Here is a 15,382-nt window from a genome sequence, read left to right as displayed (position 1 = left end):
TTCCTCTCACCTACCTGTGACGGGGGTGGTCACTGGCTCCATTTTACAGATGAGGAAACTGAGACTCAGTGACATGAGGTAGCTTGCCCAGGACACAGCCCTGGCCAAGGGATGGAACAAGCCAGGGTAGGGACAGAGGCCTAAGATGGTGTTTTATTTAGTTCCACGAAGGCCTTCAGCTCTGGGACGGGCAAAGCCTCCCTTTGCCAGCTCCCGCACCAGCCCTTGAGCCCCGCATCTAGGTCCCCAGGAAATTATTTCGGCAGCCAGAGAACCTGACGGAGGGCTTCTAGCCTCCGAGAGTCAGTCCTGCCGAATGGAAGACAAGAGCCCCAAGACTGGCCCTTGGTGTCCATTCCTTTCTAACAAGGAGAAGGGAGCAAAGTGTCCCTTCCATGGCAGGTAAGACCCAGCCAGAGGGCAGGTTCAGCAAGTTTCCCCAGCAAGTGCCCAGGCCCCTCCAGATGCCCCCGGCAAAGACCCTTTCTTTCTTTGCCCTTAGAAATGTCAGTCACCCCCACCATTCCCGAAATTATTGTTTAAAAAATCTTTATTGGGGCACCTGCATCTGCCTTCGGCTCAGGTCGTGATCCCGGGGTCCTGGGTTCGAGTCCCACATCAGGCTCCCTGCTCAGCAAGGAGCCTGCTTCTCCCTCTCCCTCTGCCACTCGGTCCCCCCACTTGTGTTCTCTCTCTCTGTCAAATGAATACATAAAGTCTTAAAAAATACAAAAATAAAAAATAAAATAAAAATAAAAGCATGTTTACTATATGTGATTTTTTTCCCTCTCATTGTTATTGGGATATAACTGCATTAGAGCCTTGTGTAAGTTTAAAGTGCACAGAATGATGATTGACTTCCATACGCTGAAACGATGACCACAGTAAGTTCACATCCTCACCTCGTGTCATTTTGGGGAAGGGGGAGAAAAGACGTGTTTTTTCTTTCCGACGAGAACTTTTAGGATGTGTATGCTCTTTTTCATATTTCAAATCTGCACTTCAGTGCTAACTAGAACCGTCATGTCGTTCATCCCATTCCTGAAACCCTGGGCCTTAGTTTCTCCATCTGTAAATTGGGAGTCATGATGCCCAAACTACTTGCCTTACTGGGATTTCTAAGAATCACACGGGGAAGGTGTTTGGAAAAGTTCAGGATCCCCCACTGACATGACAGGGAGCAAACCTCTGCTGGGACTCACCCATCAGGTGACATTTCATGTCCCCAGGGTGTGGGATCCTGGCCACCCAGCTCAGGAGCCTTCCTCCTCTGGGCTGTGCTGGGGCAGCTCTGTGAGTGGTTTGGTGGGGGGGTGCCTAGGGGCCCAGAGGGTGAAGGCAGCACAGATGGGTCATCCTTGCTTTCCCTGCCCACCCTCAGTGGCCTCCTTGGTCCTCACGGTGGGCTGTGGGCAGGAATGTCATCATTCCTGTCATGGCCTGGTCTGGGCAAGGCACCAAGCTGAGGACAGAAACCACAGTCCCACCCGATGACAACAGAAACCAGGGACGGGTGTTGAGAAAGTCATGGTGTTTACCCATGTCCTTTCACACGTACAGGGCATAAAGTTTATTCTAACCCTCTAGGGTAGAAAACCATGTTTCTCTGCTTCTCTAAAGCGATTAAGCCTCTTTCAACTTGACTGGTGGAGAATTCAAGCATTAGTCGTGTTTGGGGAGCCTACTTTTTCCTTGGGGTGGGGCAAGACTCTTGGGGGTCTTAGGCCAGAACACCTGGAGGAGGGCTCCTGGGTCCTACTCCACACTGGAGACTGTTCTTGGCCAAGTCCATGGGGGCAGGTGGGCAGGAGTATCTCCAGAGGCTCCCAGCTGGGGCTCTCAGAGTGTGGTGCCCCCAAACCCTTGTCCCTCCTCAGGCTTGGAAAACCTCTGCCCCCAGCCCACTCAGGGCCCCTTTCCTCCATGTTCCCTCTCCTCCCTCCCACTTGATATCCTTTCTAAAGGAGCCCTGATGGGGTTTTCTTCTGGGTCCCTGGCAGTTTTTCCTTGCAATCCCGTAATCCAGAAACTTGCCGCCCCCCAAACCCCAAGGCAAAGGAGCACTGAGGTTGGGTCATCTGGAGAAGCAGTAGTACAGATGACCTCAGAATCATGAAAACAAAAACAAAAACAAAAACAAATCATTATCAGTACATGGGACCCTATCACAGAGCAGGGGAATTTATGCTGCACGCCGTTTCCAAGGTTTGCCCTATGTAGAAAAGCAACCTCTCATACAATGGCCAGCCCGCCTTTGGCTTTCTCCTGGGTTGGGTGGGCTGGAGGAGTGGTCTTCGTCCAACGTTGGAGGGCTTGGAGACGTGCATGCACTGGGAAGACCATCTCTCCAGGAGTTTTCTTGGTCCTCTGGGGGAGGTTCTAAGATGCTTCCTTGCAACTAGGAAAGCTTCTTGAAGGTCGGGGGGTGGGTCTCCTCCCTGGCCAAGGTGTGGCGGGGGGTGGGCGCTAAACCACCTCCAGAGGGCTGTTTTGGGTGTGTTGGATGGGACTCAAGGGTAAGACTGGGCCGCCCCTGACCTCTGGGCATCCTTCCCTCTTGCAGGACCTGGGCATGGAGTCGACCTCTCTAGACGACGTTCTGTACCGCTATGCCAGCTTCAGGAACCTGGTGGACCCCATCACACACGACCTCATCATCAGCCTGGCCCGCTACATCCACTGCCCCAAGCCGGTAGGGCAGCCGTGGTCTGAGCCGGCCACCTCTGGGGCTGGGAGGCGGGCACCTTTCTGGCCAGAGCAGCTAAGGGTCCAGGGAGGGCTGGTCGTTACTGCCTGGGGCCCAAGGAGGACAAACCAGCGGGGCCTGGGGTGCCCACCCTGTCCTAAGGCCCAGCATCCATGAGCCCAGGTTTTGTTTGACCCATGGGGGTATTAAATCTGGACTCATCGCCAACATTTAGAACTCAGACTATTTCACACATCTCTCCCTGTTCAGCTGCCCTTGAATAATGGGACGCTCCTGCAGCAGGGAGCCCTCATTTTATGGGAGTGGAGCTGAGTAGCCACACCTGTGATGTGGGCGAGGACCGCCATGGACAGTTGTGTGCATTGTACCTTGCACAAAGACAGGCACACGCCAAGGTGGCAGGAGACAGTTCAGTTCCAGCCCTCTCTCTGCCACCAACTCATAGGCACTGGCTCAAGCCTATGTCCATCTAGTGGTGGACCTCTTCCTGTTTGTACAAAGGCGCCATGTAAATCTAGCAGTGACCCCACTTGGTGCTTTCCAGGGCCTCAGTCCTCAGCACTCCCAATGGCCTTCCTCTCGAAGGCTGAATGTCATTTTACACACATCCCCCCCACTTTGCTCATGCCCACGTCTGCCTGGCTTCCAGAGCTGAGAAGGGAGAGCTCCGAGGGCGGGTGATGCTTAGCCAACTTCCAGATGGGAGCGTCTGCCCCCCTCCTCACGGGGTGCCGGGCCAGCTTACCCAGCATGACCCCGGCAGGGAAGGGGAGGGCCAGTGTGGGGGCAGCTCCACTCTGGAGCGCTTCTCTCCCATCCCTCATTTTCCAGCAGCTTCCAAAAGAAGGGCTTCCTCTGTGACAGGGCCAGGCAGCCTAGAGCAGGACCCAGGAGTACCTAAGGGTAGCTTTTGCTTCCAGAGTAGGATTGAGGAGAAGAGGGAGGGCATGCTGGTCAAACCCACCCTCCCTTGGTCTGAGCGCAGACTTGAGCACCGGCAACATTGTTCTGGAGCTGGGCCTCCATCCGGGCCTCTGTATGCAGCCTTCTCTCTGGCTCCTGGGGCTGTCTGGGGCCAAGGTTCTGAGGTGAGGAGCGAGCTCTGAAGGGCGGGGGCAGCCGTTGGGGGAGGAGGGGTGTTGGGGCTGGTGGTGGGATGCAGCAGAAGGCAAGGATACGGGCTCAAATAGGGGATGTAAGAAAAAGCCGGTAAGGAGGGTTGGCAGGCTGGGAGCCTCGGGGCCTGGGGGAGAGGAGCTGGCGCTAGGAGCTGCAGGGGAACCAGCCGGGCTTGGAATCACCTTCCCTTCTCATTCCCATCTCCCTGGCTCAGCCTGGGGAAGCTGTGAGCAGGGTCTGTCCGAGGCCTCGCAGATGCCAGACCTCTCTCTGCCGTGAATTCAAATGCCCCCAGGTGACGGGTGACCAATCACAGGGCACTTGGAACAGCTCAAGAGGAGGGATGTTATTTTTATGCCCATTTTGGAGTTAAGGAAGACCAAAGTCAGGTAATGAAGCAATCTGCTAAAAGGGACACAGGTGTGATTGGACCCAGTTCTGGGTTGGTTGCAGGCTGGTGCTCAGGCACCGGACCCCTGAGCTCCCAGTGCTTCCAGCGCTCCCAGTGCTCAGGGTGGGGCCAGGGGGGGACTTGTGGGGCTGCATCTGGGCCAGAGGAGGAGGGCTTGCAGGTGGGTAACTGCCAATGCAAACCACAGGACACGGGGGGTGCCCCAAGGGGTTCTGGGCTGAGACCTGTCTCCATCTGGGTGGGGAGTACAGGGGCTGTACCTGGGGGGCTCTGAGCTCAGGCTGCTACAACACATTACCCCTGACTGGGTGGCTTAGAATCAACAGAATTGTATTGCTCACAGTTCTGGAAGCCAGAAGTCCAACATCATGGTGCCGGCAAGGTCCGGTTCTGGCGAGAGCCCTCTTCCCGGTTTGCAGACAGCCACCTTCTCATTGTGGCTTCATGTTGCCAGAAAGCAAGCCAGCTAGCTGTTTTCTTCTTCCAACCCTCATGACCTCATCTAATCCTACTTCCCCGCCTAAAGGTCCTACCTCCAGACACTATCACCCGGGGATGGGGTTCAACCTATGAGCTGGGGAGGTGGGGGACACAAACATTGCCGCCCACCCCCCCAAGCCCCCACTCCCCATCTCCCACCACCCCCCTCCAGCATGGGGTAGCTTTCTTAGGCCACTTCATTAGCTGAACTGAACTTTCCTCAACTCCAAAGGCACATAACAATACCGTCCCCTATAGAGCCGTGGCTGGGGGGTGGGGTTCAGTGAACTGATTCTCTCCAGAGTGTGCCTGACAGGACTGAGCACCCTATACCCAGAAGCTAAGCTGACCCTAGTCAGTGAGCACCCATCACGGACCAAGCAGGGTGCTCAGACCCAGCAGGTCTGTGGTGGGACACTGAGGCAGGGATTGGGCTCAGAGTCTTGGAGAACAAGGGGACGGCCTGGGATTTCCTGATTTTCAGAGCAAGTCAGGGGTGTCAGCCCGGTCGGAGACCCCGGGGCCTGGCTGGTTCCCCTAGCCATACCCAAGGCCATGTGGCCGGAGAGGCCCTTTGGAAGGGCTCTCCTGGTTGTGGTTGAGGCCAGGGCTGAAGGTCCTGGCTCTGGGGCCCCAAAGCTGGTGATAAAGGCAGCCTCTGAGTGCACTCACCCCAAAACGTAAGCTGGCTCGGGGCTGGCCAGGACTTCCTGTTCTTAGATCCTGAGAACTTCAGATCAGAGATGTCAAAACCATCAACCTCAAGGGGCCGCCTCCCTCAATGGTGATGTGGGACAAAGGAAATAGCCCTTCCTTGTCCAGTCTCAGGGAGGGTCCACCAGACCACTAACCCCACGACTAAGATGACCCCCTCGAATGAGTCCCAACCTACCCAAAGCCCCCTCTGGTGTCCCACCTGGACATGGGCCTAGGCCTTAGATGGGGGTGGGACTGTGCATGCCCTGAGAAGGAGGGGACAGGCAAAACCCCATCTCGCCCATGCCTGTGTGTTGATTCATCCACAGCCCAGCTTCCAGCTCAAAATTCACCCACCTTGTGGACATTTCTGCCTGGGTGTCCTTGAGTCACCACCCCTCCCCCACCCAAAACATCACACCACCAGCACAGATTATGTCGCAGGCAAGTTCAGAGACCCCTTCCTCCCCTGGGCCCCAGTGCCAGACCCGCACATCCCGTCATGTCTCCCAGCCCTCTGTGCTCTGGGAGCAGCCAGGGAGCAATGTGCAAGGTCAAAATCAGTGTGGATCCCCCAAGAACCTTGCTGAGAAACCTCCCACGTGGGCTGGTGTCCTACTTTCACTAAAACCCAAACCCCATCCGTGGTTCCCCGCCCGAATCTCCTGTCTCATCCTCTCCACTCCGCTCACTCAGTGGCTCGGGCCACCTGGGCCTCCTCTCGGTTCCTGGAGCATTCAGATCTCTCCTGCCTCCAGGACCTTGCTGCCTCCGCCTCCGCCTGGGCATCCCAGCTCCTCCATTCAGACTCAGCCTCTCCAGAACCTTCTGTGACCAGCCTCGTCATTGACACAGCTCCCCCGGTCACCCCATGCCCTGTTGAGGGCTTCATTTCTCTCACTGGCCTCCCAAGTTATCTGGCTTATCTCTTTGTCGCCTGACACACGGTTGGCCGTCCCCCGTGAGAACAGTGGTATTGCCGAAGGGGGAGTAGATGGCATCTGTCTTGTTCGCAGTGACATCTTGCATCAGGCAGGGCTTAGTACAAGCTCTGACCAGAGCCATGAGAGCTCCCTTCCCAGGACAGTGCTGTGTCTTCTATTGCTGTGTAACAAATGACCCCAGAACTCCATGCTTTAAACGGTCCGCATTTATCCCTGGGCAGTCTCTACTGTGTGACTAGGTAATTCTAGCTTGGGGTCCCTCCAGACAGTGGCCAGGGCTCTAAGGATCTACAGGCAGGCCCCCTTCCGGGCTGGCCCACTCTTTGGCTGCTGGCAGGAGGCTTCAGTTTCTTGCCACGTGGCTCTTTCCATAGGACCGCTTGAGTTTTCTCTCAAGGGCAGCTGGCTTAGCCCAGAGCAGGTGATCCGAGAAAAGAACAAGGCAGACACCACAGTATCTTTTATGACCTTGCCACATTCTATGCATCACCCAGATCAACCCTGATGCAGAGCAGGAGATGACGGGAGGGGGCGGTGACAGGAGGCTAGGGTCCGTGGGGCACTCTTGGTATCTGGCTGCCTCACATGCTGAAGCTGGGAGGGAATAAGAGTAGGAAGGATCCTTCCTCCTGCTCTCTGGTCTCACTCCAATGGCTCTCACTGGCTGAACCCAACTGGAAGTCGGGGCAGGAAGCCCCGCGATGCTGTCTCTAGCACTCAAGTCTCCCCATATCCGGAGCAGCATCCAGCTTGTGGGAGGAAGGACGGTCAATAGCTGAAGAATGGGTTTATGAATGAGTGAGGGAAGCCCTTGGCCGGCGCTAGTGGAGGGCTGTGCTTGTTTGGGGGCCTGGGGAAGCCAAGATGGCGGATGGGAGCCCCCATCGGACAGGCGACAGGTGGAGCAGTGTGGGGTGCTGTGGCCTTCCTGGAGGGGACTGCGGTCTGCCTTGAGCATCCTTCCTGACAAGTCAGCCAGAGTCCCTCAGGGTCCTCTCCAGCCCCCTGGCTCCGGTCAGAGGCAATAGGAGGCCCCAGTGCTTCGGGACCCTCGCTCCACCCTGCAATGCCCAGCTACCCAAGACTTGCATCTTGCCCCCTTCCTTCCTTCCTTGGGTGGCAGGAGGAGCTGTAGGATTAATTCCACAAACTGCCTTTGAGCCCCCAGTGTGGGTGAGGAGGGCTTTTTGGCGCCTCAAGCTAGGAAAATAATTTGTCCTGATACCGAGGACTCTCGTGGGGCCCAAAGACAGCCAAGCTTGGAAGGAGGGGCTAGAAGTACAGACGACACGCTGTGCAGACATCTCTCCACCCCTCCTCTGGGCTCCCCCGGGTCTCACTCTCCACCCCTCCTCTGGGCTCCCCCGGGTCTCACTCTCCATTCCCGGGGGCTGCGAGTCTACCGGTGGGTGTCCAGCCCTGGGAGCAGACGGGGGTGTGTCTCGTCGCCAGGAAAGAGCTGATTGGCTGCGCTCCGCCAGGGCCCGCTTCTGGACCAATCAGTTGCAGCGTGGGATGGGGTCTGGTTTCACAAAGGGACTGCTTGGCCTCAGCACTTTCAGGAGCAGAGAGGGGCCTGCACACCGCGGAGCGCCGGGTGCGGGGCGCACGGACCGGGTAACTTGTGGGGCAGGTGGTCACACTCCTCCGCCAAGGTTGCACAAGGGGCGCGTGGCTGCTGTTGCTGGAAACCACGCAGGAACGACACTTTCTCCTCCTCTGCCTCCTCCCTCCCCTCTCCTTCTCCAGCTCTGAGTCCGTCCTGCTTTGTCCTCTTCTCCGCGGGAGGGAGACCTGGAGTTGGGGGGTGGGGGGACTAGATGGGTTTGCTTAAGGCTTTTGCGGGTGCAAATGATAGAAACACCTTGAACCCACCTAAGCAAATGATTTATCCCCAGGAGGGCAGCGCAGGGCGGGAGGGCAGGTTGGGAAGGATGCTAACCCCGGAGCCGGGCTTTGCGTCCTCATTCCATCTTACACGTTGTGGGGCTTGCCTGTCTAGTCAGCTTCTTTATGCCTCAGTTCCCTTCTTTGTAAAGTGGGGGTGATAGTAGCCCCCGTTTCATAGGATCCTTGTGAGTTACAGGACCGTCATGAGCTCGTGCGCGCAGTGCGCAGAGGCGACGCCTAACCTAGTAGAAGCGCGGTAAATGTTAGCTGCTGTTTATGTAGCCCAGGCAGACAGAAGCGAGCTCTCCCTTCAATGAGGACACCAGCCCACGCTGAGTCTCAAATCGCCTGTGAGGTGACCGTATCTGTTGTCCTTGTTGGTGAGGAAACAGGCTTGCTCAGTCTCCCGGGCAGGGAACCGCGACGGGCGATCAGCCCATTGCGGCGCCTTGCACACAGCTGCCCCCTTGTGGCAGCGCCGGCGCACTGAGGCGGCTGCTTTGCCGCCTTTTCCTCTTTGTTTCTTCCTTTCTCCGCCCAGCGGCTCAGGCCCAGAGGCTCAGGCCGGGAGGCTGACAACCCCCGCTCCCCACGGAAGTGTTTGAAGGAGCAGCCGAAGCTTTGGAGCTCGGTGCTCATCTGTGGAGCAGGTGCCGCGGGAGAGTGGCAATGTTCTGGCCGCGAGGTGGTCCCAGGAGTGATGCCCGACCAACCACCCAATCCATCCCCAGCCCCGCCCCTCTGAAGAGTTTGCCCCGGTGCTTCTCCACCTTGGCGACACAGGAATCATATATGGAGCTTTTAAAAAAATCTCTGCATGCTGGGGCACCTGGGTGGCTCAGTGGTTAAGCCTTTGCCTTCGGTTCAGGTCATGATCTCAGGGTCCTGGGATCGAGCCCCACGGGCATCGGGCTCTCTGCTCGGCAGGGGGCCTGCTCCCCTCCTCTCTCTCTGCCTGCCTCTCTGCCTACTTGTGATCTCTGTCTGTCCAATAAATAAATGAATGAAATCTTTAAAAAAATAATAATAAAAAAAAATCTCTGCATGCAAGCTGCCCACTCCTGCTGGGGGTGGCCCAGGCAGGGTTTTTTAAAGCCCCTTGGTAATTCCAGGATGTGAGGACCCCAAGGGAAGAACCACAGCTCTCAAGGCGCCATCTCTGCTGTCGCCTGCCATCTTCTGTTTGGCCTCCAGAGTTGGCCTTCACCAGGGCCCCCACCATGACCGCCCCTCCGTGCGCCTCTTCTGGCCAAGGCCTCCTTATTGGAGTACCACCAACCCTTCTCCTTGGTGCCCATGGCTACACTGTGCCTTCTCCATCCCTTCCAGTCTGGTGTGTCCTCCCCCTGACCCTTGCTTTCCGCCTCACCTCATTCCACAGCTGGAGGGTAAATCAGAGGCTGATGAGTGTGTCTTGAGCCACAGCCTCATAAATCCAGTTACATCTCCTAGGAGGGACTCACAGACCCCCCTCAGACTCCACGTGGCGCCAAATGAGCGCTCATTCCCCCCGTCTTGCTTTCTCATCCCCTTCTATCCCGGAGCCGCTTGCCTTCTACCCAGGTCCTAAGCCCAAAACCTGGATCCTTCCTCATCCCCGCCCTGCCCACACCCTCTCCATCCTGGGCACTGTTCAGTCTCCATCACTTTCAGGGCTTTCTGTAGGCCCTGCACAGAGGCCCCAAACTGCACAAAGCAGATGGACCTGGCCCCGAACCACTGTCTGTCAGAGGGACAGTCCCAAAATGCAAACACGATCCTGCTGTTCTCCCCCGATGGAGCCGCTGCCTGCTGCTCCGGCTTCCCATCACACACACCCAAATGCGGAGGCTTAGCAAGAAACAAAGTCTGGAATCAGAACACGGCAACCTAAACGTTAAGAGTGTAATCGCCTGAAGCGACAGGTGACGTTTGTCAGACAGTCAGGCTGGGGCAGGAGGAAGTGAGAACCAGAGACCAGAGACCGAGGTGCTATCTACACTGATTCTCTTCCGTCTTGAGCCTCTGTCTCCTGGAGCCCTGCTCAGATGCTTTACCTCTTTGGATATTCAACATCCCCCTTTCCTGCCTCTTCTCTTGTCTCTTGCCTTCAGGGTCTTCTTTTCTTGCCTTTCCAACAGCTCCAGCCCTGCTTTCTATGCCTCAGTTTCCTCCTCTGTAAAATGGGGCTAATGAGAACAGTTCTGCTCTGGGGTGTCGTGGGAATTCCATGAGGTCCTAGTGTAAGGTCTATGTGCAGCAAACCAGGTGACAGATGATAGTGGCTTGGACCAACATGGTAGTCGTGGAGGTGGTGAGATGTGACCAGATCCCCGATTGTCACCTGCTCCCGTGCCTATAACACCCCCCAACCTCAAACCTTTGCACACATTTCCTCCTCACCCAGAGATGCCTTGTTTCCTCTCTCCATGCAAAAATCACGATCCCATCCACCCTGAAAACCCCAATGCACATCTGAGCCTGGGGAGGACTCCTCTTCCTCTACCCTGCCCGAGTTTTGCCTAGCTACATTGCTCTTCTCATTTGGGACATTATTGACACAGTGAGCAAAACTGGAGAGCTAGCTGTGTCCTGAGCTATAGTCACAGCCCTGTGCAAATGGGGACTCATTTCATCCTTACAAAATGTCCCGTGCGTTGGGTTCTATTATCCCTTCACAGAGGAGGACTGAAGGTCAAGTGACTTGCCCAAGGTCACAGAGGAGGTGGCAAAGCAAGGGTTCACATCCACACGGTTTGGCTCTGAGTCCATGCTTTTAAGTACTTAATAAGCTGCATCTCCATTAGCAGAATGTTGATGGTAACAACCTTCCACTGGCCTTTATTGAGTGCCCGCTGTGTGCCAGGCACTGGACATGGGCTCAAGGTTGAACCTCACTCACTCTTGGCCCCCCTCTCCCAGGGCTTGGTGACTGTCTATTGAGCTGACTTCCCTTGGGACAGAGGTGGTCTCTCTAGCGTCTCTCTAAACCCAATGTAAGTTTGTCAGGGCCGCCATAACAAAATACTATTTAAACAACAGAAATTCATTTCCTCATAGCTGTGAAGGCTACAAGTCCAAGATCAAGGTGTTGGCAGGGTTGATTTCTTCTGATTCCTCTCCTTGGCTTGAAGATGACCGGCTTCTTCAGGGTCCTCATGTGGTCTTTCCTCTGTGCATGTCTGTGACCTAATCCCTTTTCATGAAGACACCAGTCACGTTGGATTAGGGCCCACCCCAAATGACCTCATTTTAACAACTGAATTGCTCTGTGAGGCCCTATTTCCACATACAGTTGTAGTCTGAGATACCTGGGTTTAGGACTTAAATTTAAGAACTTTGGTGGGACACAATTCAGGACCTAATACCCAGGGTTTCTGGGGGCGCCTGGGTGGCTCAGTGGTTAAAGCCTCTGCCTTCGGCTCAGGTCATGGTCTCGGGGTCCTGGGATCAAGCCCCGCATCGGGCTCTCTGCTCAGCGGGGAGCCTGCTTCCCATTCTCTCTCTGCCTGCCTCTCTGCCTCCTTATGATCTCTGTCTGTCAAATAAATAAATAAAATCTTTAAAAAAAAATTAATACCCAGGGTTTCAAACTCAAATGCTGATGGCCTTGCAGCATCTCAATCAGTCAGTAGAGCATGGGACTCTTGTTCTCGGGTTCAAGCCCCACATTGGGTGTAGAACTTAGTTTTTAAAAAAAAAAAGTGCTGATGGGCCAGACTAGGATTACAGTAGACAAATGAATTGGGCTAGAAAGGACTTGGACACTCCTTTCTTGTTTATTTTCCTACTTTTGACATTTTCCCACGTGCACCATCATAAAAATATTTCCCTTTTTTTTTTTTAAGATCTTATTTATTTATTTGATAGAGAGAGAGATGACAAGTAGGCAGAGAGGCAGGCAGAGAGAGAGGGGGAAGCAGGCTCCCTGCCGAGCAGAGAGCCCGATGCGGGCTCGATTCCAAGACCCCGAGATCATGACCTGAGCCAAAGGCAGAGGCTTAACCCACTGAGCCACCCAGGCCCCTCCCCTTTCTTCTTTTTGCCTAGAACAATTGTCTGGTGCCTAGTAGGTGCTCAGTAAACCTTTGTTGAGCAAATGAGTGAGCAGAACGGCCCTGGCCACTGGGAAGAGGCAAGGACCATGATGAATACTGGCTAAACACTCAGCTCTGGTCATTTGTCAGATTGTGAATGTAGAGTTTTATGCAAATCTCCATTTTGCCATGATAGCAACTAATTCACAGCCATGTGCAGGTCAGTTTACAACCAACTGCTTTCTGCTTGGAGGCCCAGCAGGAAGAAGCCTCCCCCAGCTCATCCCTTGGAGAGGGGAAGCCAGAGGGGAGGGCCTGGTCTTTTGGGCCCTTGCCTGTGACTCAGGGCCTCCTGCCTGTGGTTGTCTCTGCAGGAAGGTGATGCGCTGGGCGCCATGGAGAAGCTATGCCGGCAGCTGACCTACCACCTGAGCCCCCACTCCCAGTGGAGGCGGCACCGAGGGCTGGTGAAGAGGAAGCCGCAGGCCTGGTGAGTCTCAGTCCCCCGGGGCAGACCTGTCCCCCCACCCCAGGCCTCCTTCCACAAGGGCAGCCTAGAGCAAACCCACGTAAGGCTGGGCTCCTTGGGGCGATAGCGGGGGTGGCTGGAATCAGAGGGGTTGCTCTGGAAGGTGCCTGAATGAGTCAGGGTTGGGTGGGGAGAGCGGCCAGGAGGGCACTCTAGGTGGGCATGAGATATGAGGGGAGCTGCCGGTGGGGCTCTCCCTGCTCTGTGGGATGGGAGCCAGCACACCACCATTCAGAAGGGGTGGGTGGGGAGGAAGACATGAGGAGTTTCTAATTCCTGCTGTGCCGAACGTGGGCACTCCCACTGGATCCCCCACTTTTGGATGTCTCCTAGGGGGGACCCAGGCTCTAGCCATGCCCCTGGGCCATGCAGCAGTGAGAAGCCTCGAGAGTTTTTTTTTAAGATTTTATTTATTTATTTGACAGAGAGATCACAAGTAGGCAGAGAGGCAGGCAGAGAGAGGAGGAAGCAGGCTCACCGCTGAGCAGAGAGCCCAATGCGGGGCTCGATCCCAAGACCCCGAGATCATGACCCGAGCCGAAGGCAGCGGCTTAACCCACTGAGCCACCCAGGCGCCCCAGCCTCGAGAGTTTTATGGCCCCCTGAAGACTGGGGGCTTGGGGCACATGGGCACAGAAGCCACGGGCGAGATAGCTAGCACCACTGGAAGCGAGTAAAGGAGAGCCGGGAAGTTAGATTTTTCTGGAGGGAGCACCCCTGCCTTTCTAGCAAATGACCATGGGGCAGAGTGGCTTGTGTGCTTCCCCTAGACTGGGCAGGGCCAGGACTGCCCTCCCTCACTGACAAGAGGTCTGGTTCCTCTTTCTCTTCTGGACTCTTCCACTCCAAAACCGGATTCCTTCCCAGGTGGACGAAAAGAGAGTCAAGGATGGGGTTCCAGGTGGGCTGAAGTCAGAGCCTGTACATGGGGACAGAGCAGAGCAGGAGGACCCATGGGACCTGGAAGCCATGAGGAGTCTATGACCTAGTTCTTTAGGATTGAAAAGCTCGAAATGTGACCTGGAATCCAGGAGCCTCCTCTTCTGTCTCCCCAACACAACCGCTTGCTTTGTCCTTTCTTCATTTCAAAAGCCTCACTCCCCACGTCACACTTGAATGAAATCCAAACGGGGTCCTCTGTGATGGGTGCTCGGCCCCTCTGGTCTCTTGCCTCCCATTTCCCCTCGCTACAACCATGCTGCCTTCCTGCTGTCTCACAGACGCCTCAGGGACTTTGCCCATGCCCTCCCTCTGCTGGAACTTTTACGAGACCCTTCTGAGGGCCCACTTTTACTTCCAATGTCAGCTTGAATTACGTCCTCAGAGAAGCCTTCCCTGAGTGGCCATGTCCAACCAAGCTCCTCTCACTTCCATCTCATTTGTTGTCTGTCTCCCCCGTCCCTGGTAGAGTGAAAACAGGGATCATGTCTGTCTTGTCCACGACTAGGACCTCAGTGTCTAGGACAGTGCCTGGCACATAATGGGAGTTTAAAAACACTTGCTGAAGGATTGGATGGGGTAGGGGATATTACTGTCGCCGTTTGGCCACAATCACCGAGCTGCTAAGTGGCAGGGCTGGCTTCAAACCCCAGGCCCAGGTTGTTAACCACATGCTCCCTATCTCCCAGGTGTAATGGGTCTGTGCTTTATTTTACCCTGAACAAACGGCAGGCAATGTTTCAAGCATTTAGAGGTCACACCCTGAGAGGCAAGATGAGACTGCAAGCCGCCTTCCAGCTTCAGATCTCAAGGATACATGTTTTGCCAAGAAGTCCAAGCCGTGATCCTCGGGCTGCTCATATTGACATACGCTTTTTTTCCTTTTTAAAGATTTTATTTGACACAGAGAGAGAGAGAGAGAGAGATATCACAAATAGGCAGAGAGGCAGGCAGAGAGAGGGGGAAGCAGGCTCCCCGCTGAGCAGAGAGCCCGTTGTGGGGCTCGATCCCAGGACCCTGAAATCATGAACTGAGCCGAAGGCAGAGGCCTAACCCACTGAGCCACCCAGGCGCCCCTGACATATGCTCTTGAAACAAGCTGAGTCCCCCCCTACCTTCCTCTCTTTCCCACTGTTGGGGTCCCAGGGCTTGCTTGGGGTACCTGGAAACGGGGGAGCTCTGGCCGCAGAGCAAGGTCCAGGAAGACAGAAGAGCAAGGAGTAGCAGACGGCAGGGGGTGAAAGCCCATACACAGCCCTGAGCCTCCAGGAGTCAGCACTACCTCCACCCCCAGGCTCAGAGACCCTGCGCCCTCCCCTGCCGCTGCCCTACAGGGCTCTCCCTAAGGATTCCCCATCTGGTGGGCGAGACGGTCTTCAAAGCGCTGCTCTTGGGAAAGCAGGAAGCTCAGTCTAAGTGATTCATAATGGCCACAGCAAATATTCACTCCTCTCTCTGGTACATGAGCACTGTTCTAAATGCTCAGCATCCATTACCTTATTTCACTTAACAATTCTGTGGTACTCTGCTCCATTGTTCAGGTAAGTGACTGAGGCACAGAGAAGTTAAGGGACCAGAGCTCACACGAGCAGGAAGAAGAGTTAAGATGCAAACCCAGGGGCACCTGGGTGGCTCAGTGGGTTAAGCCTC

The 15,382-nt window shown here is 55.5% G+C and overlaps 1 protein-coding gene across 1 annotated transcript in view; it reads left to right on the top strand.

Annotated features, from left to right (window-relative positions):
* Positions 1-15,382, top strand: part of LRRC75A (leucine rich repeat containing 75A) — a 44,096-nt gene that overhangs the window by 27,150 nt on the left and 1,564 nt on the right. Inside the window, exons 2-3 of the mRNA XM_047707364.1 lie at positions 2,564-2,692; positions 12,639-12,754. Coding sequence (XP_047563320.1) covers positions 2,564-2,692; positions 12,639-12,754 — 245 coding nt within the window. The remainder of the gene's footprint in view (positions 1-2,563; positions 2,693-12,638; positions 12,755-15,382) is intronic.

The sequence above is a fragment of the Lutra lutra genome, chromosome 16, assembly GCF_902655055.1.
Source record: "Lutra lutra chromosome 16, mLutLut1.2, whole genome shotgun sequence".
Classification (NCBI taxonomy): domain Eukaryota; kingdom Metazoa; phylum Chordata; class Mammalia; order Carnivora; family Mustelidae; genus Lutra; species Lutra lutra.
Note: the sequence above shows the minus strand (reverse complement) of the source record. Positions and strands in the feature narration are given on the sequence as shown.